The following is a 27,798-nucleotide window of genomic DNA, read 5'->3' as shown; positions in this document are numbered from 1 at the left end:
ATCAGCCCTATCCTAGAGAGAAAATCAACGTCTATCCTGGGCAGAGCAGTTTCCTATCTTTGTATGCACTGCCAATAAAGGAGGACATGAACACCAATCCTTACATGACTAAGGATTGGATTAAGCAGAGTGGAACCTGCAGCCAGAAGTATCCTCACTCATTGTAAGTCAATTTAATCAACTGGTGATTCATCTTTTTGCAACTGGAAACAGCTGTAAAGTGCCCCGTCAGGACCTGCGTAGTGAATGACCTCTCACAAGACTAGGCAATGTCTTTGCTTTGTGCCTCCCCACCTTTTTCCCTGCTCCCCAGGACAGTATAAAAGTAGGAAAGAGAGAACAGCGATGTACTGTTTGCCTTTCTGGCTGAAGAACCTAGCACTGGACTTTTTGAAATCTCTGTCTCATGGAAGAGGTCTATGGTTGCAAAAAACTGTTCTTGATCCTGGACCAGACAGGTTCAAAATGAATACTTGGATGAAGTGATTTCACTCTCCTAGACCCAAAAAGGAAGTAAAAAAAATTATAAAAGGAAGTAAAATTATAAAAGGAAGTAAAAAAAATTATAATTTACTCTGTTGGTTGGCACAAAGTCCATTATCTAGCTACCGTGGCAAACAAATGAAACATAGCCTTGAGTTCCACCAGGAGGACTTTAATGTGGTTGTATAAGAATATCCAAGCAAAAAGGCCAAGTCTCTGTTATCAGTATGCTCAAGAAAAGGAATCCCAACGTTAAATGTTTCCTTGGGGCAACAACCCTTTTTCACAAGCTCACAGAAAACTGCCGTGGGACCTCATTCTGCTCCATACAGCACTACCCAGACCCCTGCTGGAGATGTCACTATACTTTCTACCCGTTACAATAGGTATCCCAATAGCTACTATTTCCAATCAGATGAGTTTTTGAAGTTGGGTCTCCTCAGAGAAGACTTCCAGTATACTAGTTTTAACTCGGAGAAGCAGTTCTCACAACTGTCACAGCATTCATTCCCAAAATAGATGGAAGAAATAATCTTCCTTTCATTAAGCATCAAAGTCAGTCCTTTGGAGCACTGACAAACTCAGGAAAGGAAGTTGTCTCCCCTGTATTGAAATCTGCTAGGCAGCCTCATTGCCATCGATACATACATTCATGAAAATCTACATATGGGTCATCCAATCTTTAGCCAATGCCATTTCTTGTATGCAGTGTTGTTGTAGCTCTGTCAGTCCCAAGACATTAGAGAGACAAGGTGGGTGAGGTAATATCTTTTTATTGGAACAGCTTCTGTTGGTGAGAGAGACAAGCTTTTGAGCTACACAGAGTTCTTCTTCAGGTTCAGAGTCAGCAAGATACTTAACCACGTGAGTATCACCACATGCTTAATTTTAGTCACCTCCTATGCACCTTGATGAAACAAAGCTGTCGCTGAACAAAAAAGTCAACTGTATGGGCTGTCTGGAGGCACTTTGAACTGAGCTTTTCCCCCCCCCCCCCATGGAGGAATTTCATCTGATTTAGGATCCCTGAGAATTTCTTCAGGTTTACCCACCATCATCCACCTCTTGGCTGAGGACTACAGAATAGAAGCCTCTTTGGGGCTTATCAAACCAGCTGTTGAATTGGCCAGATGAATCACTACAGGCTAACATGAGTCAGTTCATTTTTTGCAGGCACAGAGGAGGCTGCCTTTACATAGTTTCCAAGTCCTGTGAATCAGAAGAAGCCAGATACCAGAACTGAACCAGGATCTCTTAGCACAGAACAACGAGATTTGGATTTTAAACAATACATAAAACATATTCATATCTTATCTTTCTTTTGATTTGCAAACAAGAAAACTGCCCATCTCACAAGGAAGTTGTCACTATTAAACAGAACTCATGTACCGTGAATAGGTTCATATAGAACACAGACATTTTCTGTATACTAAAAGAGAGCAATTCCTGAAGCTTTATTTCTTCCTTTCTGCACAAGCTAACTGTGAACATGCCTTGCCTTTTAATCAAGCCTAAAGTAAAAATAAGAAGTGTCAAATCTTGCGTGTTCCTCTCTCAGGCAAAAATATCACTGATTCTAGTGGAAGTTTGTACTAATAAACAAAATTTTCTCTCTGCTCTATTGTTCAAGCAAGAGCATCTTGCACTTTATTTTTATTTTCTGATCCCAGTCTCATGGAAAGAATTTATTACTTGCTGACTAGTATTATGCAAAGTTAAACAGCGATTCCCTTGTCGCTATGTGTATTCTAATCAGAATAATGCCAGCATTATAATTCATAACAGATCAATATTCTGTTTAATGTCTCCTGTGCATCTTTATCTTTAATTGCTCAGTTGCTCCATCAGTATGTGAGACCATTTGCTTTTTGTTTTCCATCACAGAAGTTACAGGTATTTCATTAAGCTATAAATAAAATATAGCCTATCCACCACTCACTGTTAGAAAATAAAATGTTGCCAGGATGAAAATTAAGTAGAATGTCCAGTGTTCCGGTTGCTGGTTTATGAAATTATGAGAAAATAAAGAGGCTTTTCTTCAGTGAGCAAAGCTTGCTTCTTTAGTTGATTTACAGAATTCACATTATACACATGAGGGACAGGTTGGGGCAGTTGCTGTTCTTGCCTGGTATATATATTATGGGATTCCTGAAAGCTCCCTAGTTGGTCTATTCTTTGGGCTTGGGGGCTGGGGTGTGTGTAGGGGGGAATGTTAGATCCTCAGTTAGTGTAACTCAGTGTTGTTCCATTGACTACACTGGAGCTACGATGATTTACATCAGCAGAGGATCTAGCTCCAAGTTTCCATTCACGTGCTTTATGCTACCATTTGTTGTTGCTGCCACCCTGTGGTAGGAAAATGCACTCAAACAAATCATTTGGTGAAAGTATTAGGGCCCGATCCTCATCTGATGAAAAAGCAATGTAGCTACACTGATTTACACCAGCTATGAATCTGGTTCTTAGCCCACAATTTTTATTAAGAGAATGAACAGTAACAAACTATCACTTGGTAGCTAACTAAGGGTCCTTGTGGCCCTTTTCTCAATACCAGTCAGAGACTAAATGAAGTATGAAGGCGAAGGAGGGCACCAACATGTACTCTAGTCACGTGGAATTAATCTGAACTGAAATTCTCCAGCAGCCTTTTTTTTGTGGGAATGCCTGGGTGCCCCACATATAGATCTTAAATCTGTACTGCATCATATTGAGTGTAGAGCCCATTTCACACTCACTCCTGTGCTTGGGCTGGGGATGGAAAAAGGGACCAGTCAATAAACAAGATTTTTCAAAGCTGCCTGAGTGATTTAGAAGTCTAATTCCCATTAACTGGTATTATTCCCTTACAGTTTTGAAAATCTCAGCATAAAACTGCAGAGAACTCCTGACACTTAGTATTTTGTGAGAAAAATATGTAATTTACACGTGGGTTCCCATATCTCTGTCTGTTAATACAGATCTCCCTTCAGGGAGCCTTCTTTCCTAAAACAGAGTTGATGCGAAAAGTGATTCCCAGTGGATACTCTGCAGAAAGTTAGACTCTCCAAAGAATATCTAATCTCCAGTGGGGAATATTTTTCCCTAATCTCAAAACTGGTGATCAGTGAAAGTCCCCTGCATTCATGTGAACATTACATCCAGAGCCTGTTCAGCTAACAGACACCTTCCCTGGAGCAAGCCTGTGGCACAGCTGAGATGCATGCTGACCGCTAAGTCCAATGAGGATGGGAATAAACACTGCAAGTCATCAGGGAAGGAGGAGGAATGCATTCCTGCTCGCCACTGGGAATCATTTTGTCCTATAATGTATGCATGATCATGATGGGCACACTGATGAGCTATGAAAGCTCAAAAACATACACCCTGTTTGCGCATTTCACCAGGACTACTAGGTGACCTAGTGTACCATTAAATCCCATATCAGTCTCACTAGTTTCCAACTAGGCATGATCTCAGGAAAGTGGAGAATCTGTACTTTCATAGGTTTATTTTTTCAGGAGATACCTGTCTACTCTCTAATGAATTCCACAATTCACATGAGACTGTAGTTGGTTGGGTTTGGGTGGGGCTTTTTAGATGTTCACTTCTACAAAATCTAAAATGGAAAGCTTAATCAAATTAGGGTTAGTTTAGATTGCATCTTAACACTTCTTGGATGTGTTTACCTGTTATATCTCAGCCTTTTTTAATGACTGTTTGTTAGTTGCTTTCTCTAAGACAAAACCTAGCTGTGATTTTTTTTTTATAAGTCAAATTATCATTCAGTGTTTATCAAACATACTGTTGTATGTTACTTCAGGAACACTTCAAGTATCTGCCCACTGAGACACAAGACTTAATCAACATCTGGGCTTTGACAAATGGAGGGGATGCAGTCCAGCAGATCTATCCTGGTGGATATGGAATGTTTTAACACTGCCTCCCAACATGGGCCAATTACTCCTTAATTTTTTAAAAAAATATTAAAGCAAATGAGCATAAAAAGTACATTTGTTAAGAAGCCCACTAACACACAGCATTTAGATATAGATCATAAATGCAGATAGGTACAGATATAGGTAGGGTATAAGTATAGATACAGACAAAGGCAAAGTACAGTTATAGAAAGTATAGATCTATATAGCACTGCATGTAGATATAGATTATATTCAGGTACACACTTCAGAGTCTGATCCTCCTCACATACCCAACATTTTCTTTGACTCCAGTGTCAGATTGAGGTATATAAATAATGCAGGCTCAGACCTCTAGTTATCTCCATTAGAAAACAGGAAAAAGATATAGACGTTAGAGACCAAAAAATACCATGAGTAGAATATCCTGAATGGAACAGTATATGGTAAGCAGTAAACATAAGATGTGAAAAAATTGACTTCTGTGGTTAACTTCTATCAGGACAAATCAAGGAAAACCTGTTTCATAATCTAAGATGTACTAGTGCATTTGTGCCTTTTCTACATTGTCAAGAGGAGGTGCTTTTTATTTATTTATTTATTTACTTATTTATTTAACTTTGGTTAATTATCCCAGATATTTGTGTTTGAACAAAAGCTCTCTCTGTATCAGCTCATCCCATCCTCTAGATGCCTGAGTTTGCCACTTCTTTCATTACACTAATCACAGACTGTTACACTGTAAAGCACCACACTTTTCCCATTCATATAAAAGCAACAGAGGAAAGAGACCTGGGTATGTTGGTTAATCACAGGATCGCTGTGACTCACTAATATGATGTGATTACCAAAAAGGCAAATGTGATCCTGGGATGGATTGTGTGAGGTATTTCCAGTTCAGATAGAGAAGTATTAATGCCATTGAACGAGGTACTGGTAAGATCTCATTTGGTATACTGTATACAATTCTGTTCACCCATGTTCAAGAAATTCAAAGTGGAACAGGTATACAAAGAAGATCTACTAGGATTATCAGGGGAATGGAGAGCCTATTTTATGAGAGGAGACTAAAAGAGTTCATTTTATTTAGCCTAGTAAAATCAAGGCTGAGTGGGGCTATGATTGATCTCTGTGTATACATCGGGGGGTAAATACCAAGGAGGAAGAAGAGCTATTTAAGCTAAAAGATGATGTTGGCACAAGAGCAAATGGATACAAACTGACCACAAATAAAGGAAGGTTTCCAGTCATCAGAGGAGTGAGGTTCTGGAACAGCCTCCTAGTAGGAGTTGTGGGGGCAAACAACGTAATTAGTTTTAAGAGAGAGCTTGACAAATTTATGATTGTATGATGGGGTTGCCTGTGGGGAGGGAGGGCTGAGCTCAACAGCCCTGGAAGGTCCCTTCCAGTTTATATCTTATGTTTCTAAAATCTTATACTTCCCCCCCCTCCCCCCAGAATATTCTGTTGTTGTTGTTGTTGTGGGTTCTGTTTTGGGTTGTTGTTTTTTTTGTCTTCCTCTGAAGCATCAGAAATGGCCAAACTGGAGATGGGACACTGGACAGGGTGAGTTGGCACTCTGGCTAGTTCTTGATCACATGCTCAGGGTCTAACTGATTGCCATATGTGGGATCAGGAAGGAATTTTCCCCTATGTCAGATTGGCAGTGACTTTGCCAGGTTTTCTCCTTTGTCTCCAGCCTGGGGCGCAGGTTGCTTGCCAGGATCAGTTGGATATCTCTCGCTTAATCATTTGCCTGCCATTGTGGGGCTTGGGCATTGGTGTGCTTATGGCACACAATAGCTTCATCTCCCAATGCTCTATTTCAGTTGATGGGTTCAGTGTGCAGATGCTGGGTGGTGTTGGAGGTCTGTGATACGCAGGAGATCATACTGGATCATCTGGTGGTCCCTTTTGGCCTTAAACTCTCTGATTCTATCATTCAAAACCTACCTCTTTCAACCTAGACTTCTCACAGTAACATCACCAAAGAAAAATAAAAGAATCCCAGTCTCTGCTGGCTGGTGGAAAAAGAGAAAAACAGAAGAATATATCGTTGAGTGCACTTTCTAATTTGGGGAGGCAGTCAGATACCACAGTGATGGGAACCATACACAAGCCTAGATAGATAGAGATAGAAAATGATGTTAAAAACAGGGTTGGTGTAAATTTTTGCCATTTGATGTGCACATATACCTCCCATTGAGTTACCGGGCATACCAATGGGTAGGATTTGGTCCTTCATATTTTTCAAGCTTTTCCTGCTGTTAACAGTTCTTTAAATTCGTACTTTGATGTCTCTAAAGAATGTCAGTCCCCATCTAAAATGTATGCAAATTAGAGCTCTTGATGACAGCCTAGTTTTTTTTGCTAAGACTAATAACTGCATATTTCAATAAAGCATGTCAGCCGACTGATAAAGGAAATGCTTTAATTTGAACTGTTGTACCAGACACATTTAGTTATAAAATGACAACATTCTGTTAGGCTTAGGGTTACATAAATGATTAACCCTTTTGTAATTCTGCCTCACAGTTTAACAAGTAATCTGCACCTGTGGCAATCAGGTGGTAGACAATGCTCTTGACTCTCATTAAGTTCAGGTGATTTATTTCTTTCAGATATCAAGTACGTGATATTTCAGCCTCGCTACATAAATTGCATTGTAGCTGCGTCTTGTAAATGAAATGATTAAGAAAATCATGTCCCAATCTTTCTTGATCAGAGAAAGTGTGAACCAATGATGCTTTGTAACAGTTTCATAAGCTGATACTAAGGATTTTTCCTAAATTCGCTAAGGGGTGACATTCACATTCTAAAGGGGAGGAGGGGGGAAAGGCATTTCTAATGTGTCTGATGGCAGAGCCTTCCAGTTGCAGCTCCACTTCTAATTTCCTTCCTCCACATCTAGAAAAGTTTCCAGTCTTATACCAATTTTGTCCCTCATGTGACTGAATTTGGCCCTTAGTGTTTTAATCTGTGATTCAAAATATGCCTACCTACTGTACCATATTTATATTTTTCATTAAAAGGGCGCATTACTGGTTTAAGGGACCATGGAGCCCCATGGCTATGGAAGGTTAGGGGCTCCTTAACAGTCAAGGATTTTCCTGGCCTCTCTCAACATTTTGTCTGTGCTTGACCCCTGCCCTGAGGTGCTCATGCCGTTGTTGACCACAGGATATTGCTGCTTATAAAATAGGACACCAGGGTTGGTGAATAAAAGAGAAGAAGAGGATGATGTGAGACCATAAGACCAACGATTTTTATACAATAATTGTCCAAAACACCATTGTAAGTTACTGTTTTGGACATCACAGTAGAGTTTTGTGTTGTTTTTTAGTAAGGGATAGGTCAAATGGTATTATTTTGGATGTGGAGCATCCCATATCACTAGTATGTGCAATCTAATGAGATTTGCCTATGAGATTATTGTGAACATATATATTAACTTCGACAATGTGTGGCCTAATGGTATCGATTTTGACAATGTGGACCCTAATGGTAACATTCTCATTGACATCAAACAGCTGGATTGTGAGGATTCTGCTATCCTTTTTGAGGTTTTTTTCCCCCCTGTTTTTATGTATTATAAAACTATTATTCTGTTTGCTGTCATGTTTTTATTGTATACAATGATGATAAAATAGGCATCAGTGTTTGCGAATAAATAGGACATGATTTGATTTTAAAATCTCTTTTAGGTGCACTCTTTACAGATGAGTACAGCAGCAGACTGGTACCTGCCAGTTATTTTCCTTCAGGAAGCTACATCTCAATTAACAAAGTTGATAGACTGATTGTCTTAATGCAAATTCATGCAACAATGTTTTCAGAGCTAGCAAATGCTTTAGTGTGATGGCCCAGAAAGGAAGGAGAATCCTCTGCATATATCCGTCATAGCACATTCATTACAGTAGTAAGATTTAGTGGTTTTTTTTTTCTTTCACTGTAGTTGTATTTTTCTTTCACTAGACTTCATCCTTAAATGCATGGTTTAAATGTCAGTTTCATGTCTGATGTGAGGTGTTGCAGTGTTCCACGGCTTCTAGCACCATAAGCGTAACCTGGAAGAATAGAAAAGAAAACCCTTTAAAATTGTAAGACAAGACTATGGAAGCATTCAAAGTACAGAGGGGAAAAATATGAGATGTGGTCAAAATTGAAAAACAATATGCCAAAGCATTTCTCTTTGTTCTTATTGCCCACAGGACAGAGGGTGCAGGATCCTTTCAGGATAGTGGGGACAAGAGAGGAGTGCATTGATTTCACTATGTGAAAAAACAGTTTGTTAGCTGATCAAATATCTTCACCGATAGCTACGTTGTAAAATTGACAGGGCAGAGGATTTCTGAAGCAAATTTGCCTTTTTGTCTAGTAAGGCCTAATTCTCCTGTCATTGAAGTCTGTGGGCCTTTTGCTATTGATGTTAATGAAAGTTGGAACTGGCTGTGTCTCATAGAATATTTGCTGGTGGAGTTCTGTGTTGCTTAGATACGTCAGTGACTTGAGCCCTAAAATAGTGCAGATTGAGAGAGCTGCACATTTTAAGTTCTGACTGTTCATACAGAAGGATAATGCTAACAGTCGATATGATCAAATATGACCTTTTTTCATATGTCTGTATGTCTAGTGGTCACTGGCAACTCATGACATTTACTGATTGGCCATAAAATATTACATAGTTTTTGTGATGTTACCCTAAAATAGTATGTGGAATTGGAAACTATTTCCTGAATAACTTGTGTCACTACCGCATCTTTTGTTGCGTGCTTGTTATTCTACAACTGTGGTAGCACATCATATACAATTCTGTAGTTTACCTCTGAACAGTACATAGACGTACTTAAAATGGGACCTGGATAGCTCAGAGGATTGGTAACAGGCTATGGAACCTTCCAGTTGTTTGTCACTGAGTCAAATCCATCAAGTTAATGAACGACCGAAAGTCTTTACAATCTAACCGTCTGTTTGCGATACGAGATGGTGGATTTAATATAGTTCATAGTAGACGTGTGTCTACATCCAAAATCCCACCATTACAATTGGACTAGAACCCATGCTAACTGTCTCAGCAAAGAAACCATGAATGGGAACTGAATTATCCTCTCACCAGACAGGTTGTCCTTCCAGAACTGGTTGAGACTTGGTGGTGGGGTGAAATCAGAGAGAGCGCACAGCTCCTCTTTCTCTGCTAAAAGCAGAGAACAAACTCCCCTCCTCTCCCTGGCTTGGGTAAGTAGTGTGGCCCAGAGCTTCTACTCCTCCTTGATACTGTGATGACAACTTCCCCACCAGTTTCAGTCTACAGGCAGCATGGAAAATTGTGCTTTTGCAGCCACCCATAGTGCCCAGTTCTGCAGAAAACAAACAACTTTAATCTACATAGCTCGCACTCCAACAGTACATTCATTTCAAAAGGACATAAATCAATGTAATACTCCTAGGTGTATTACCTTTTTCGGTGAGGATAATTTGTATTAAACCATTTAAACTGTGTATTTATCTAATCTGACAAAATCACAAGAGATACTTATCCCAGCCATTTATGCGCCCCTTACCTGAGCACTTTAGGCACCTAAGGGCAAATCCTCAACGGGTGTGACGTGTCATAGCTCCACTGACTTCAGTGTACACCAGCTGAGATCCACCCCCCCCCCCAAGAACGTTCAGATAGCTCCCAAGAGAGGCGCCTAACTTTCATATTAAAAACATGATTAAAGCTCAGAACACACAACTGATGCTTCAGTTAGGCAGAGCTCGGACATGCATGAGAAAATCTGACAACAAGCTAATATTCTTAAACAATAGCTTCAAAAGAACTATTTAAAGGATATTAGGCAGTAATATACATCTATGATTTTCCTAATTCTTCAGAATATGAAAAGTATCCTAAAGAACAGCTTTTTGGATCTAAAGTATGCTTAAGGGCACTAAAATATGACAGATTTTCTTTTTTGTAAATACTCCTCTAAAGTGTGAAGCATGAACTGTGTTGCAATCCAAGCTAAAGTACACCAATCAGTATTCTTACATATGATCTTTGGGATTCTCAAAGGATATTGATAATAGATAAAGAAAGATCCCTTTGATGTACTTGCAAAGGAAACAGTTAAGATTTCAGAGCAGACTGTAGGATTTTATTGCCAAAGTATTTTTCTTAAGATTGCTTTATCCTTTTGGAACGATATTAAGTTTCCAGTAACATTTCAGTGGTTATTTAGTGCCATTATGGCAGCAATTTTCTGAAAAATTGCTAATAGTGCAATAAGGATTGAGAAGACCTTTAGAAATAATTTAAAGGGTAAAATGACTTTATTTTTTACAATAGCCAATAAAAAACTTCTAAATTATTTTTGAAATCCCTTTGCCAAACTATTATTAGATTTACAGTTGGGGCCAGATCTGCAACTGTATAAATTGGCGTAGTTCCATTGACTTCTCTAGCAGGTGGGGATTCTGGATTTTAATTAATTACATGTTCATCATTGTTAGGGAAAAGATAGGATATCATACATGTCGATCAGGCCTTGGCTTTGAAATACATGACTCTCTTGCTAATTGGAATTCTTCTCTGTGTGGAGGGCCAGCACAAGGACTGTGCTCCAACTAAAACTTCAAATGATAGTTTAAGTGGTGCATAAGATTTATACGAGCCAACATCTGCGAGTGTGTATCTTGTTTGTACATGTACACACTCGCACAAAGAAGGTGTATGTAATGTTTAGAATGAGTCATAATGTGGCATGATCTGATGGATATTTTCTGAAATTGGTTTTTATTGCTAATTAAGCAGTAGAGGCACTTTCAGTTATTTTAAATGGCTGTTATATGGATGTATTTTAAAGCCCATGAGACACTGGTGGAAAATGCCCACTCTGGAGGTACGTGGATTTTGCTCAGCTACATTCTAGATATACAACCTCTATTTTCATGTCTTTCTTTTTTTCAGGCGGAAGGTTCCAGGCTCCAGAGAGAGCTACGAGGATATTTAGCTGCCATCAAAGGTAACTTTTTAACAGGCTTAATATTTGTATTTATTTTTTTAATAGTTTTTGTAAAAAGATGCCCAAACAAATTGGCTGTTTTGAAATAATTTTAAATACGCAATGGGGAATCAGAGTGTAGTTGTGTGGCTTGCCCAACAGACAAGGTCAAGTGAGAGAGATCATTTTTCTCATCATGGTGCCTCATTTCTGATTTGGTATCTTGCATAGGCACTGTGGTCTAAGCTCTGAATTTCAAAATGTGTGACCCCTCATTACATGCGTGCAGCCTTGCACACGCATTTTTCCGTGCTATTCCTTATGCAGACAAGTGTTGTATTTCATGAGCACAAACTCCCATTTGAGCACGCAGAACAAGCAAAAACCAGAGCTTGCATTCTGTTATTCACCTTCACAAATGATAGTATCCAGAAAATATTATGTCCCAATAGAGACCACTGGTGAACATGCTATCACTTGTGAACACTGCACTTGACCTTTTCAGCCATAATGCCTGAAGACCTTTCTGCTCAGGCAGTGGATCACTTCCTTTCACTCCTGATCAGTCTGACTCAGGCTCTAAGTCTTTGCATTGAGGTTTATCACACCTTTCTGACTGTCGGGTCCATAATATATTACCTTTCATCTACCAAAGAAAAAATAATTTCTTCTTTTGGGATCAAACCCAGACCTGAGTTGTTTTCTATGCTCTCCACAGAAGTTCACTGCACATCAGCCAAACATCGGGGATAAAGCAGAGTTGTTTAAATTCTAGTGGACATGTAAATCCAACCCACTGAACACAGTTACTCCCTGCAGAGAGGTTTCTCTTTTGTAATTGCCTCTTCTATAAAACCTTTGAAGGTATTTGGGGCCTGATTCTCTGGGGATAGCAAAAGAAGGAGGCCATTAGAGAGATGATAATATTTTCCTGATTCTTTATCCAGCCCCATCCCCAAGATGCTCTAACATGGACCAGCTAGCTACAGTGCCCAAAGGATTTCTTGTTGCTGCAAGTCATAACAAAGTTTCAGAGGACATGGATATTCTAGGAAATTCTTGTTGATGAGAATCACAATACGGGAGTAAAAAGAATGGCTCAAGTTGTTGTTTACCATTTATTGTTTGTATAATTGTGCAAGTCACTGTACAAAAAATTCATATAACAGGCATGTGACATTCCTTGGTATCTAGATCAGAACAAGCTATTTTAGTTGGAAGGAATATGAATTCCTTTTTTTGGCAATGCCTGGTGCTACTATTGTATCATCATTACTCAGACCCCTAGCATTACCAGCCATATATTTAGTGAAAGAAATTATGATGTGGCTGCTTGTTAGCCAGATCATCTTTCCTCAATGTAGGCTGATTATTTTCACGGTGCTTGGATTTCTGTGCTGGTGACAACAATCCTCCTCTTCATCTCTAATTATTTTTTAATGTTTTGCCCCTTAACATCCTTTATTTACTTCATTATTTAACAAGACTACCCTTTGCACCGAATTTACTTTTACTTTATGTGAAAGTTCTTGATTCGCTTTATCGGTAATGCTGGTCTCTTTGAACGTTTCTCGTAACGTTGCTTGTCGTCTACATTTGAAAATCTGTTGAACTCAGTTTATTACTAATATGATGAATGAAATAAGTTTGGTGGCTCAGTACCTTCCCAGTGATCATCTCAAGAAAAGTAACATAATCGCAACTAGTGTCAAATGGCATCCTTGTTGGGAATCATATTTAGCACAAAATGATCTTTTTTGCCAAGGCAGACATATAGCAGCTTTTGTTAAAAACACAAGGGACAGTGATATTGAATATGTAATGAGGAATTTCTGTAAATGTACTATACTAAGATTATGCAAACAATAAACATATTATTTCATAAAGGTAACAACACCCCATATTTACACTGTGCTAAATTGTGCCTGGGTTCTGCATGGCCACACAGGGCAATAATCCCTTCTCCCCTTGTGTGGCCATACAGCACTTCATAGAATCATAGAATATCAGGGTTGGAAGGGATCTCAGGAGGTCATCTAGTCCACCACCCTGCTCAAAGCAGGACCCATCCCCAGACAGATTTTTGCCCCAGATCCCTAAATGGCCCCCTCAAGGATTGAACTTTCAGCCCTGGGTTTAGCAGGCCAATGCTCAAACCACTGAGCTATATGTGGAGCTTGTTCTGGGTGTGGGTGGGGAACAGGGACTGCTCACCCAAAAGCGAGCAACTGAGCACAAGGTGTAGTCAGTCAGGAGTAATCCCCTCCCTTCCTCCCCCTCCTCCCCCTCCCCCCCGATGCAGTACGCTCCCCCATCCGCAGAGAACGGGGAGTGCCATAGGAATTGTACTTCAGAGAGACACCTGTGCCCTGGTACTCCTCCAAGGGCTGTAGAGGTCTATGTTGCCCTATGCTTGTAGTTGTGCCGAAAGGTTTAGATGAGCTCCTAGAAAAAGCAGCAGAAGATTGTCCAGTCACATCAGTGATGAGGAAACTGCTGAACATTCTTCAATCTAATGCCAAAATTTGCATTAGTTGAAACTGCAACATTCCAGCCCACACAAGTATGAGTTGAGAGTGTTCACTGCAAAGCAAATAACAGATCAGTGTATAGTTCTTGAACTGGTCAGTGCCTCCACTGTAAAATGATAATATTATCTTGTAACACTGACATTTGAGGCATATGGAAATTCTGCTACTTTATCACAATTGCACTTACTGAATAGTACAACTGTTCTTGAATTGTTAGTTCTTCAAGACAGGGACTGTCTTCATTTTGTGTATTTTACTGTGCTGAGCACATTGTTGGAGTTCAACAAATAAATAATAACAACAACAAACAATTGGGGACTTATCCATAGGAGATGAGAGTCAGCACTTTCTAACCATATTAACAGAGAGAATGTATACAGTGACTTGGTATATTTGGAGAAGGGACTGTCTTTTTGTTCTGTGTTTTCACAGTGCCTAGCACAATGGGATTTTGGTCCATGACGGAGGTTCCTAGGTACTACAGTAATAGCAATAAATAATCATTAATAATTAGTCATATTTAGATGTTGTGTTTCTATAGTCGGGGAATACTGTTAGTTGATGTGCTAGGCAGAAACAGAAGTTTGACATTCTGAGCAGAATTACAGAGCCTGCATCAATTGCTGCTCTTTAATTATGGATACATTTTTGATGAGATGGCTGATACCCTTATCAGAACAGATTACATTGGTAGCTATTTTCAAAGATATAAGTACAGCAGAACAGCATCTGAGTCTGAGGAAGTGGACAAACTGAAACATTTAATCTCTAATTAAAAGGATTTTCTCTCTTATTTGGCAGAAAGCTGCCATGGTATGAACTTAATTTTACTCCATGACATTAGAATCACAGGATTCTAGAAGTTAAATGTGGAAAAGCCGTAGCAGATCATTGCATGCTTCAAACAATGTGTAGTCAAATGACCCTTCTTTGACCATTTTTTGTTCATTCATTTTAATGTAAAGAAAAAGATCATTTCTGAATTTTAATAATGCACATTCCTAAAAGAAAAGAGTTTCTACAGCATTCATGCTCCTCCCTGAGCTCTGTGGTGCTTCCTAAACCTCTTGGCTTTAGCCTATCCAGGCCCTTCTTGTCCCTCTATGGCTCTTGCTCTTTTCTGGTGACCATTGGAAGGAATAAGGTAATTGTGTTAAATAAGTGTAGAATATTTGATTTTATGAGATGCTAATATGAGAATGCTACACCTCGCCTGCATTTCTGTATCATTGTGGCTACATTTCGCTGCATCTATTCAACCTATATTAGTACTGTCATAGAGTAGAGGATTAAGGGAGTGGATAAAATTTCGCTGATTACTATAGTTTTCATCTGATGGCTGGGGTCCTTCCTTCCCTCAAACCTCTCTAGTATCAGGTGCCTTCAGGGCTCTCTGAGATTTTTATCTCTGAGCTCTTCAAAAGCCACAGAGAGTTGTAGTTGGCTCTAATCAAGGTTGCGTTTAATGGTCCTGAATTTTAAATAAATCCTAAATCAACCTCCCTTTTTGCACCTCTAATTTATTTGCAAGGTACACAAAGGCATGTAGACGTTTACCTGCAATTATTTGTGGATGCAAAGTGACGGGGTCAAGCCCTGTCTTTCTTTGATCATTTGATATGACATGGAAATGACAGCTGGTCTTCAGAAGAGCTGTAGGAAAGCTCTCACATTCTGTGGCTGACAGATTAGCTCCTATCACACATCGACATAAATTACTTAAAGTTAGCCATTTCATTTCTTAGAATTTGTCTTTTGGATAAGATTTACTAAAGAACTCTGTTAATTCCTCCGAGAACCTCACTTGGAAAAGACCCCTCCCCGCTCGAGTAATAAAATACTAGGAGGCAGGCCAGATTGCTTAGCTCAAGCCACATGTACAGAAATTTCTCATAGACTGAGCCGGGCTCTCCATTTGGAACAAGGAGGTCAGCCCCAGAATGTGTAGATCACAAGGGAGCATCAGGGCCCACCACATAGCAACCTTGTTCCTCTGAACCCTATCCATGGCTCTCTGCTGGCTTTGGGCTCCCTGGCAGCCTGGTTTCATGGATGCTGTGCCATTATGGACTCCGATACCCTGCTGCCCCTGGAAACACCCATCAGTGGGAGCATCACATCTTGGAAGGTCTCCGCTTCTTCACGCTTTATAATGTTTAAAGCAATTTACTCCTAGAGTAGGTAGGGGCAGACTTGTTCCCTCCCATGCCTGGCCTGCTGCCTTCAGGCTTGTCCTTCTGCATGTGTGGATCCCTAATCTTGCTAAGAGCCCTTGCAAGATCCAGGGAAGGTGGCTCTTCTGCATGGAAAGAGGGAGTAGATTTCATCTATGCAAGGCTCTCAGGGGAAAGATACAGCCCTCAATAGCTGGATTATTTCACACAGATTTTACCAAGTAACTCAATTATTTCATCATTTCTAGTGATTAAATAGTAAGTGATCCAATTACCAAGAACAAGCAATACTAATTCAAACAATTGATATTAAATATGAATTGCGAACTGCTCATCATTGGTACAAATTATTTTACCATTCCTTAGAACTTAAATAGCTTTTTTAAAGTAATTTATCTTTCTCAGTGACAGCAGTTGAGAGAGGGAGACAGCACACAGCCTAGGAATGCCACTAATCCTCTTAATTTCAGTATTGAAGAACACATAAGAGTTATCAGTATATGACAAACATTGAATGTGAATACAAATCAATAATCCCTGGACATTGTGAGTTCATGCTAAAACAGTTGTGTGCACACATACAAATGGGAAGCCACACGCTGAAAGCCTGGCTGTAGTTCATTGTACATATATACATACACACATGAAGAATATAGTAATAAATATAGCATAAAAACAATAGTCAGGAGGCAAGAATCATAGTCACGAGGCCAAATTTAGCCCTGTGGTGCAACTAGGTACAACTCCCGTTATCTTAGGTTACATCTGAATTTGGTCTACAGGGTCTACAGCAATATGGGGAAAGAACAGATTATTGGGCATTGATAAAATATTATGTTTGCACTTTTCTGGTATATTTTTGATACAGGCCAAGCATGATAAAGAGTCTTTACATTTTTTTTAAACAGAAGTATAACTAGGATCTGCAACATTTAAATAATATTTGTCCTTTCTACTACTGCATTAATGGAAAAAAATGTCTCGCTTGGAAAAAATATGAAAATGTCTGGTCAGTTTTGCAGTTTTGTGTGTATTAATCCACGATACTCGTAGGTTGTGTTCTCACTTATTTATCTATTTAGTCATTTTAATAATTGATGCCCTGCATGATATCTACATGTTCAGGGGTGGTTGGTTGGTTGGTTTTCCTTTTGTTTTTTCAGGTTTTACAAATAATGAATGTTGAATTTTGTTATTGGTATTTGTTGTTGTTTTTATTTGCTATTTCCTCTTGTGCATCTATTTATACATATACAGTTTTATGTGCTTTTTTATTGTTTTTATATAAAATATCATGTTTAAAAGAAAGTATCTGTCAATAGAGATGATCTTATACTCAGCACTGATTTTTGTTTGCACAGTATCATATCTGTGTCTGAGTTGAATGTAAACAGCAGCTAGATATAAAGCGAAGGGCTTTGTTGGCGTGTGTACTGCAGTAACATATGTTGTGGGTGTAGTACGCAGTGTGCTCAAGGGCACAAGAGCAGAAGAATGATGTTTCAGAGTGGATCAAAGTGTGAGTAAGGATGTGTGCATTTTTATTGAGTGAATGGTCAGAACACAGTATTCCTAAAAGCAACAATGCTGCTTTGTTTCTTTTTTTACTGGCTGAATTAATTTGTGGCAGTAGAAAGAGGATTTGATATAGAGCTCTACTAAAATATTTGAAAATCCTCTCCATTTTGTCTGGTACATTCTAAATCACATTTAAAAAAAAATCAGTAATACCTTTAAGGTCCAGTGATGCATCTTTCCTAGCAAGGATCAGGTAGCCATATCTAGAGAGGAGAGTGAATTCCAGCAGAGGGAGGGAAATCTTCCTTAAGCCCTTACCATCAATTTGAACACTCTGGGCTAGATTGTGGCATTAAATAACAGTCCTACACTGGCAGTGGTGCACCAAGCCCAGTCGGAGCATTGTGAAGGATTGCACACAGTGTCTCCTGTTGCTCTGGGGAAGCACACAGACAGTGCACTATCTTTAAAGTGAGTGCAGTGAAAGCGCCACTCTGCATTCAGCCAGCTCCACTGGCCTGCCACGGGGGTGGGATGAGGCTTGGTCCTGCTCTCTCCCCTTCCTTGGTCTCCTACCCTCTTCCACACAAACCTCTGTTAGCAGTCAGAGCCCTGAGGTGCTCCAGCATTCCTTGGTCCCAGCCTGCTCATATAGTGACGAGACACCCATGGATTTAATGGTGCAAGATTGAATGCAAAAGCTCCCATTGTGCTTGACCCTTGTGCCCCTCCTTCCCGTAAGCTTCCATGGAGAGGCCAGAAAAGAAAAATCTTTTTTCTTTTTTTCTTTTCTACATAGAAAATCATTTTTGTAAACAGAAAAGTACTTTATCATTTTACTTTTAATGTCCCGTGTGTTTTTCAAAGAGTGGGCAATGAGTGGGAGGGTCACTGAGCAGATCACAAAATACCTTCCTTGGAGTATTCTAACAGGAGTTTCAGGCTATTCCAGATTTAGGGGGTAACGTCTGTATTTCTTTCCAGGGAAGATCAAAATTTCACTGCTATTCTGAAATTCAGTCAATTAAGGGTTAATTCTAAAGCTTACACTAGAGATATTTCCAAGGCAGAGCAGATGTGCCGTAGCAAACAAAGATTTTGGCTGGCAATTTTTTTGTAATTAAAAAGCTGGATTTTTTTCAAGCATTCCGTTTTGTTGTCATTGGAATTCAGCTCATTTCAGCAGGTTTTATGTAAAAGTTTAAATAAAGTTTGCGTGTAATTATAATGTTGGCCTGACCCTTAAGGTCAGGAAGGGTCAGTTCACTTCTGCAGATAGAGCCATGATTTCATCCACTATTAAAATTAACGGCAACACTCCCATCTACTTCAGTCAAACCCAGATCAACTGGTCTGACTGCTCCTCTCACAGGTTTAGACTGATGTTACCTGTGCTCACTTCAGTGGAGTTACTTCTTACTTACATCAATGTAAGTGAGAAGAAATCAGACATTTTGTATATTACAGAGTGATTAAAATGGTCTAGCTAGTCTACTATCTTCTCACCAGTAATGGCCAATGGTTCAAAGGAGGGTATAAGAATCTCATTGTTACAACCTGGCACAGTACCCCTCTGTATGACCACCAGTCTGTTGCGAGTGGACTCCTACACTGAGTCCCATGTGCTTTCAAGCCAACTGGGTTTGGACAGAATTATAGTCACTGTTTCTAGCTTTGGGTTTGTTAGGCACATTTCCAGGCTCAGACCCTTTGTCTGATCCCTTCTTGGGACATGGGACTGCAATGCAGCTACCCTAAACCCTGAAACCTGTGCCTCAATCCTCCCAAGCTCCCAACTACCAGTCATGTACACAAGCTCCCACAGAGCTCTGCTGAGGCTGTGGTCTCTCTGAGCTACTTGTTTAACCCCTTCAGGGACAATGTGGCAAGAAAGCAAGGAACACAGGTTTAGCAAAGGAATTTCTTAACCAAAGTCACTTTACTCTTGAAAGCACTCAAGACTTACAGATTTTTAAAATGACAAAAGGCCGCCTTCCCCAGTCTGATCTCACCCCTTATGTGAGTCAGTGTTTCAGGCTGGGTTGAGTCTCTCCTGCACATCCTGCTTACGTGTTACACTGGCAGGCCTCTTGCACAGAGTAGCATGCTCTCTTGAACAGTGTCTCTGCCTGCTTGCCATGTGCTCCCCTGGCATGCTTCAGCCCCATCCCCCATTCATGCTAGCACCACCTGCATAGAAAAACGTTGTTCCATGGGGGTGAGCCAGGAGCTGAGAGCATTCAAAGTTGATAGCTACAGATTGCCATTTTGTTGGCTTCTCAGTGACAGTCCTTCAACAAGTTTTCAAGTGAATTTTCCTGTGCAGAGCCACTATCTTAATGGGCAGAGCCGCTCTCTGAATATAATTCAATACACTGCCTTGGGACAGTTTAGAGACATGTTCAGCACCTAATACAAAATGGAGTTCATAAGTGTATACAAAGATACCCTACTCTGTCACACTCATAATAGACTATAAAGGACATTTCTTGTTAACTCCAGGTAGTTAGTGGCTGGTTTATGCCCTGAACATGAAGGTTTATTTTTTGTTTAAACTCTTTGAAAGCTACATTCTTACCACACCAACAAACATTATATATAGGGCCCTACCGATTTCATGGCCGTGAAAAACATGTCACAGACCATGAAATAAGCCCTTCCCCATGAAATCTGATCTCCCCTGTGCTGCTGGGAACACCCCAGCTGGGGGCTCCTAGCTGTGAGTCCCAGCCACTCTCGGTGGGGAGATCACTTTGGGTGCCTCCACATGCTGCAGGAAGCTCTGGGGCTGGGCAGCAGCCCCGGAGGTTCTTGCAGCCAGAGGAGGCTTGTGGAGGTGGGTCCCATCTCCCCCTTGCTGCTGGGAGCGCCCCAGCTCGGGGCTCCTAGCTGTGAGTCCTGGCCAGGCTAGGGAGGGACAGGACTCAGCCCCCAGCTGCACCACTTCACTTCCCATGACTTGCCACTCTCTGGCGGGGGGAGATCAGTCCCACCTCTGGGTACCTTTTGGGTTGGGACCCTCACAGTTACAACACCGTGAAATTTTAGATGTTAACATCTGAAAATGTGAAATAGACAAATTTAAAAACCCTCTGGCCATGAAATTGATCAAAATGGACCATGAATTTGGTAGGGTCCTATTTATATAAAAGGGGAAAAAGGTGGAAGTAAATAAAGATTCGACCCACTATTCCTTGTGTTGTGTAGAATAATATATTGTTTTTCTACAAAATCCTAGGCATGCAAGAGGCCTCTAAGAAGCTTACAGAGTCTCTTCATGAAGTATATGAGCCCGAATGGTACGGCCGGGAAGATGTGAAAATGGTTGGAGAGGTAAGAGGTGTGAATGTGAAGAAACATGGTTGAGAATAGATTTGTCTGAACCAAAGAATGGAAATATTAACCTTAAGTCACTGAGTTCCTCATTTACTGTACTAATGTATTGGTGCAGAATGTAATTGTAGGCCTCCTAGAGAGCATCTCATAGTAATCAGAAAACACTCCATGAACCATATTTACATCATAATGCAGCGATAGTGGAAAAGTGTGTTCTTAAAATAATTATTTTTATTTTTAAAATAAAAACTTGGTTGACATTCTAAACTATTATGCATAATGGCCTTTATTTTCATCTCACTCACACTCGTTTAAAACCCAGGTAATTGTATTAACTTCATTAATCTGGAGTTACTCCAGATTTACCTCAGTGTACCGGAAGTGAGAGCAGACTCAGGCTCAATAACAGTTATTTGACAAGCTACTGCGAGGCGTCTTATATGCACGTTTATAAGATTTTGAATGTTCATGATCATCCTGTAGTATTTCGTAATAATGGTAGGACTAATTATAAGAGAAAGAATACCTGATTGCATACTGACTTTTCTCTAGCCAGAATCTGTTCTTGTTTACAGTGGTGCAAGTCTGGAGTAACTCCACTGAAGAGTTACTCCAGATTTACAACATTGTGAGAGTAGAATATGACCCTTTTATCTTTGGACCAGGCTTTGTGGTGGTGGTGCTTTTATTGAATTTCTTTCGTTAGGGTGTAATAAATATTAGAGGCCAAATTAGGAAGCAAGTGTAAGCAAGTTTAAATCCCATGGAAGTCTATGGGCAAATTTACTGATGACAAGACGGTGTAAGTTGGTCAGAAAACTGATGTAAATTATAATCAAATGTAATTTGTACTGATCTGGTATTAAGTGTGGGAGCTGTAGCAGGAAAAACAAACACAAACTCTCCTGTTAATAGCTTTTCCTGCTATTCTCCTCCCACCTTGCTCCCTCCCAATGGAATATAAGTTACATTTGTGTTGTAAACACACACAATGCCAAATCAGTGTAAGTTATACTACTTCACTGCTTATACCCACTTAAATGTATTGTCTGAACAACTTACATCTGACATATAACTTATATTACCATTTACATCATTGCTAATTTTGGACTTGGGGACAGAATCTTATCTCATAAACGCTATTGTAAATCCCAAGTATTACCACTGATTCCAGAAGAGTTACTCTGGATTCACCGTGTGATGGATCTGCTAAGCAGGGGACTACAACTCACATCAGTCCCCCATCCCACGGCATTTCCATTTCCCCTGGCCAGGTAAGGGGAAAGATCCTGAACCAAGAGCTGTCTGGGCTCTGCTGGGAGGCAGTAGCCACATGGCAAGAAGAGCTGCAGAGAAGCTGAATTCAGAGCAGATTTCTCAAGAACTGTATACAGAAATGCATGTGGAACAGATTGTGGCTGTTAATATTACAGCCAGGTGCAGGTTAGTGTGGTATGCACAGGAGAACAGCAGCAGCTGGGCAGGAAGCCAGTGCAGAAGGGTCTCAAAGGGGGACACTGACTGAGACTAGTCTGCAAGCTCCTGTTTGCTTGAATGGAAGCTGAACTGGAGATGGCACCTCAGGCACTAGGAATGAAGAGCCCAGTCTCTCGGTTAGACAGCCCCAGGGACCTGAATAAGAACCACTATTGCTCACTTTGAACTGTGACTGTTTAAGCCTCTATACCTAGGGTATTTGCAACCATTTCCTTGCCTACCAGCCCTGTAAAATACTCGTTCGCTTAGCCATGGGTCTGAGTGGTTACTGAATCCCACGAGGGCTAGCACCTACAAGGCCTAGGTGCTGAAGCACCTGCAGTGTTTGCCTCTTGATCTTGATGCACCTGGCATGCCACTGGAACCTTAGGGACTTGGTGTAGTCCGGTCATGAGAAACCCCAGTAATTTACACTGGTGTCAGCAATGGGATTCCAAATGGCAAATTTGGCTGGCAGGACGTAAAAGGCAGGAGCCAGAGGTACGAGTGCTACTTGGTGGGTAGAAATGAACAACCCTGATGATCTAAGTTTTCCCCTGAGCTCCAATAATGGAAACAGGTAGGGAAGTGCCGTGGAGAGAGGGTGATGCGAGTTGTAGTCCCCTGCTTAGCAGATCCATCGCACACTGGTGTAGATCCAAAGTATTCTCACTGATTTAAGAGGAGTTACCCTGGAGTCACAGTAGTTTACCTGAGAACACAGCCGGGTTTTGGTCTCTGTTACATACAGGAAAAATCTTCTAACTCCCTACCTGTGTGAATATGGTCTCAAACAGGGTAACACATGACACACTGTAGTTTCTACAGCTGAGTCTTTTCCAATTTAATCTGAAGTTTGGACGTGATGTTATAGATTTATGCATTACTGAAAATACAGTTTAGGAGAATATGCTTACCTTGTCAAGTCCACAGGCAATTATTCCTAAATTGTTCCATCTAAATGACCTTGATCTTTATGTGAGGAGAGAAGGTGATTTGAGGCACTAATCATTTATTCAGCAAGTGCTTTTCAGTCCCATTAACTTTTTGAAAACCTCCAAGATTTTAATTTATCTAAAATGTGTCTCTGCAAGTTATTTTCAAATGCCAATGTACCATAATTGCTATTGCTTGTTATGATCTCATGGTTTGCTGCTTTTTACACAACTGTAATTAAATATTGTGTTAATAAATATGGATTTTTAAGTGTGATTAATGGATTATTAATGGAGTATTATTCATTAGAGTCTGCAATTATGATAGGAAATAGATTAAATAAATTCTGGCATCTTGTGTCATACTGCATTTACAATATGTCTGTCTTGTGGCACAGAATGAGTAAACAGTGTCACTAGAAAATAGCCTTCAGGACCGCTGCTTGCCCATGGATCCTGTAGGGCAGTGGTTCTCGCTCTTCATATACCAGGATCACCACAAAACTTCCTTCTTCTCTAGGTGAGATCTAGGTGGGATCCCCCTCCCATTTAGAAACATGAGAAGAGCAGGGTGATTGTGACCTGCCCGGCACCTGTTCAAATCCCAAGATTGAGAAACCAAGTCCCAGGAGATTTTAAGAGCACTGATCTCTAGCAGCAGCAGCAGAACTTTGCATCTGGCATGGGATATCACTCATTTCTCCATAGTACTCCTAATCAGTCCAGCTGCATTAACATGCTCAATGACAGAAGAATTCCAAGGAGCATGTTCTGGCAGTTCCCCCACGACTTTACATAGGAGTGAGCTAGCCCCCAGCTGATGCAAAGAATGGATGTGATGTGAAGTTGATGTGAAGAATGGGACTTTTTGTCTGTTGGAGTAGCAGTGGTTTGTATCCTGAATCCAAATTTTTGATTTACAGATCCTTTGAGTTCTGTGAGGCAGAACTATTTATGCCAGCCATTTGCCTTCAAAATGCTCTATTACTGATAGGCAGAGAGAAACAAATATGGGGAATATATGACTTCCCCTGGTCTGGAAGAATACTCAGCCAGAAAACAAGTGTTAAAATAAAATAAAATAAAATAAACCCAATTTCTCCATTGTCCATACATTTTACTGAAAAATCAAAACTGAGGTTACAAATCACTCTAGTAGATGAAGGAACCACCTTTTATTCATTTTATTTTATTTTGGTTTTAGTTGTGTTTTGCTGCTCGTTAGAGGAGAGGTTATGATGTACATATCAGTGAACCTATTTATAGGCGGGAAATAGAGTAACTTTGGTTTTGGGACTCCCGGCCTGCTAGAATCAGTAGTAATCCTGCAAAGCTTGGATTCGTGACTTTCCAAGACTGCTACTACTTTGAAGACTGCAAAATTTTTTAATTGTTTACTGGAGTTAAATCTATTCTATTGTAAATTAAAACTCAGATTGAAGATTTTTTATCCATTTCACAACTAAATTCTGATTTTTGCAGGAAGAACATAAGAAGATTCCAGGAGAATTAAGCGTTGCAATTTACATAAGTGTTTTGCCATTTACATAAGTGTTTCCCCTAAATTTTGAGTGATTGTCAACTGTGTTTCTCTGTATCTCATCTCTTTCTTTACAGAAATGTGATGTGCTCTGGGAAGACTTTCATCAAAAGCTGGTGGATGGATCATTGCTGACCTTGGATACATACCTGGGACAGTTTCCTGATATCAAAGTACAGTAATACATTTCTATAGAGGGAAAAATTAAAAGGTTACCGATTACTATTGAGTCATAATCATGAGAGAAATGAAATAAAGAATATACAGGAAGCCCGCTGTCATGTGGAATGTAACACATCTAATTCTGTAAGCAAATTCCATTCATAGTCTATGCTATTTTCCTGAATGAACAAAATTAAGTATTATGCAGTAGCACCATTTGATTTTCTTAAATTAGCCTTTGTATTTCAGACTTTTATGTAGGTCTTTTCTGCTCCCACTGAAGTCAATGGCATAACTTCCACTGACTTCAGCAGTGCTGGAGCAAGGCCTTGAGACCAAAGTGTTACAGCAGAATTATTAGAATCAGAAGTGTTCTGTCATTATTCTTTTCTTGGTTAGATGCACCTCTGGATGTTCGAGTCACTTGTTTTCTTTGTTGAATTTGAAGCAATAGATGGTTTCTGTGATTTGATCAATCACAAAAGCTTTGTAATACATCTCAGTAGAGACTGCTATTATACAAATCACAACATACACTCCCCAAGTCCCTTTTTAATTCTGTCTTCCCTGTAAGGATTTCAAAGTAGCATGCACCCAAATCGTATGAAATTTCAATAATGTAAAACACTGAATCACAAAGCTTAACACTTGAAGACAATGGGACTATTCACATGCTTAAAGTTAATCAAATGCTTAAGTGCCTTGTTGGACTGGGGCCTTGGAGCATGGCTGTGATGATCAACAGTGTAAAGTGGAGGAGTACATAATAAGTACATGACTAAAGAAGAGATGGGACTTTAAGGAAAACAACTCATTAACCCAATAGACGATGAAGAAGGAGAATGTTATAACTGGATGATACTGTAAATTTTCAAAGCAATCCTGACTCACATTTAGTTGCCAGGTAGATGCCATCCTTTGGATACTTATTCCAAAGCATCAAAAAATAAATAAAGATTTCAGCTTTGTTCGGAAGGGCAGAAATGTTCAGTTTCTACAGACTGTGATTGGCTGAAATTTAAGGTTACCATTTTGTGGCCTTGACAGCTGAATTACACACTAAAACAGGACTCAGTTAAAGCCAGTCAAGATTGGCTACAGCTCTTGGTGGTACTTGTTAAAGGCCTGTGTTCTGATATTTCAAGAAATGCTGGGTTCAGCTTTGTTTTCACCATGAAATGCTATTGAGGTGATAAGGATGTCAAAATGTATTGAAATTGGGAATTGAACTGAATTTGGAGCGATCTTTGTAATCAAACATCCTGATGTGTTACCTTTATGGATACCATCAAAGCTGTAGCCAGCTTATGTTAACACCATCCATTTTAAGAGCCATAGCCAGATTGGATGGCTTCAGATACTGTGGAATTGGGTCTCAAGCTTTCACCCATGATTGACTGAGGTGCAGCCACTTGTGCCTGTGATTAATTTAGTCCTTTTGCTTCTGTGTTGCTGGTTTGAATCAGGCCTATGCTAATAGTGACTCTCAAAATTGTCATCTAAGGGCTGATCAGCACTTATTTGAAAGGAAAGAGTGGACTCAATGACTTTCTATAAAACAGGCGGCCATATTGCAAAAATCACCACCATAACTGGCAAGTTTACTTACAGTCTCATTTGAGACACGGGGCAGATCCTCTGATATGCTGGGTCAACTTTACATGTCGCCATTGGTGCAAAGCTGCTCTGAAGTCATTTTAGCCAGCCACTAGAAGATTCCGGTAGTACTGAGGCATCCTAGTGGGGCATAGAACCAGCTTAGTGACTTCAGCACTACCCAGGCTGCTGACATAGGAAAAATAGCCAGGAAAAAGGGGCCACAGCCAGAGCTTCCTTATGATGGGATGATCTTTAGCTGTGAGTAAGGGTTGCACATTCAGCCCCTGCTATAATTGACACCAGGGACAACATTAGCACCAGGACAACCTAGGGTCCTGGGTGCTCAAGGGGAGATAAAGTCCCACTCCAGTTCCTGAGCTGTGCCCAGTTCTCTTTAGCTGCAGCCTGGAATCTGGTCCACAGTATTATAAAAGGAAATTTATATACAATATGCATTACTGTTGTGTCAGCAATTTTCCAAGGCACCTTTTTTAGTATTATGAGAGGTCCTATGATACCTACAGTAGCTTAATTGGAATTCCCATTATGTGATGTCAAAATTAAATAATTAAATGTATTCATTATGTATTCAAAGAAAGTCATACTGAGAAGTGTGTTTTCAGCATTTTTCCTAACTCTGAAAAAAGTTAATATATATTAATCATTAAATTCACACACTGTGTAATATGAAAGGGAAGATAGTTTGTGGTACCATTATAGTATAGCTTAATGAGTCCATTCACACTGCTGGAGATAAAGATGAGTCTGTTCATATATTATAAAATCGATATGTGAGATTCCAGTCCTGCAAACTCTCCACACACACATCTCTTGTCACACCCTTATTTCTCAATAAATAGGTTTCGTATTAAAATAATAAATTACCTAAATTGTCTCTTTCACCAAATGTGCTTTCACTATGCAATATTATGATAAATAAAGTTTAGATTGCAAGTGAGAGGGTAAAGAATCAAAGACAAATTAAAGCAAATTAAATGAAAGTTCCATCTCAGATTGCTTGGATGTGTGGCAATAGTACTGATTTTTTTTGCAGACTCGCATTGCAAAGCGAAGCAGAAAGCTGGTGGACTATGACAGTGCAAGACATCACTTGGAAGCCTTGCAGAGCTCAAAAAGAAGAGATGAAAGCAGAATTACAAAGGTA

The 27,798-nt window shown here is 39.9% G+C and overlaps 1 protein-coding gene across 2 annotated transcripts in view; it reads left to right on the top strand.

The window, feature by feature from the left end:
- Positions 1-27,798, top strand: part of LOC112112029 (amphiphysin-like) — a 185,809-nt gene that overhangs the window by 87,396 nt on the left and 70,615 nt on the right. For both annotated transcript variants that reach the window (XM_026654043.1, XM_026654042.1), the window contains exons 3-6: positions 11,329-11,383; positions 20,824-20,918; positions 24,950-25,045; positions 27,688-27,795. In XM_026654043.1, coding sequence (XP_026509828.1) covers positions 11,329-11,383; positions 20,824-20,918; positions 24,950-25,045; positions 27,688-27,795 — 354 coding nt within the window. The remainder of the gene's footprint in view (positions 1-11,328; positions 11,384-20,823; positions 20,919-24,949; positions 25,046-27,687; positions 27,796-27,798) is intronic.

This window comes from Terrapene carolina, unplaced genomic scaffold (assembly GCF_002925995.2).
Source record: "Terrapene carolina triunguis isolate 2854851 unplaced genomic scaffold, T_m_triunguis-2.0 Scaffold179, whole genome shotgun sequence".
NCBI classification, from domain to species: domain Eukaryota; kingdom Metazoa; phylum Chordata; order Testudines; family Emydidae; genus Terrapene; species Terrapene triunguis.
The sequence above is the reverse complement of the archived record's forward strand: the minus strand, read 5'-3'. Positions and strand labels throughout refer to the sequence as shown.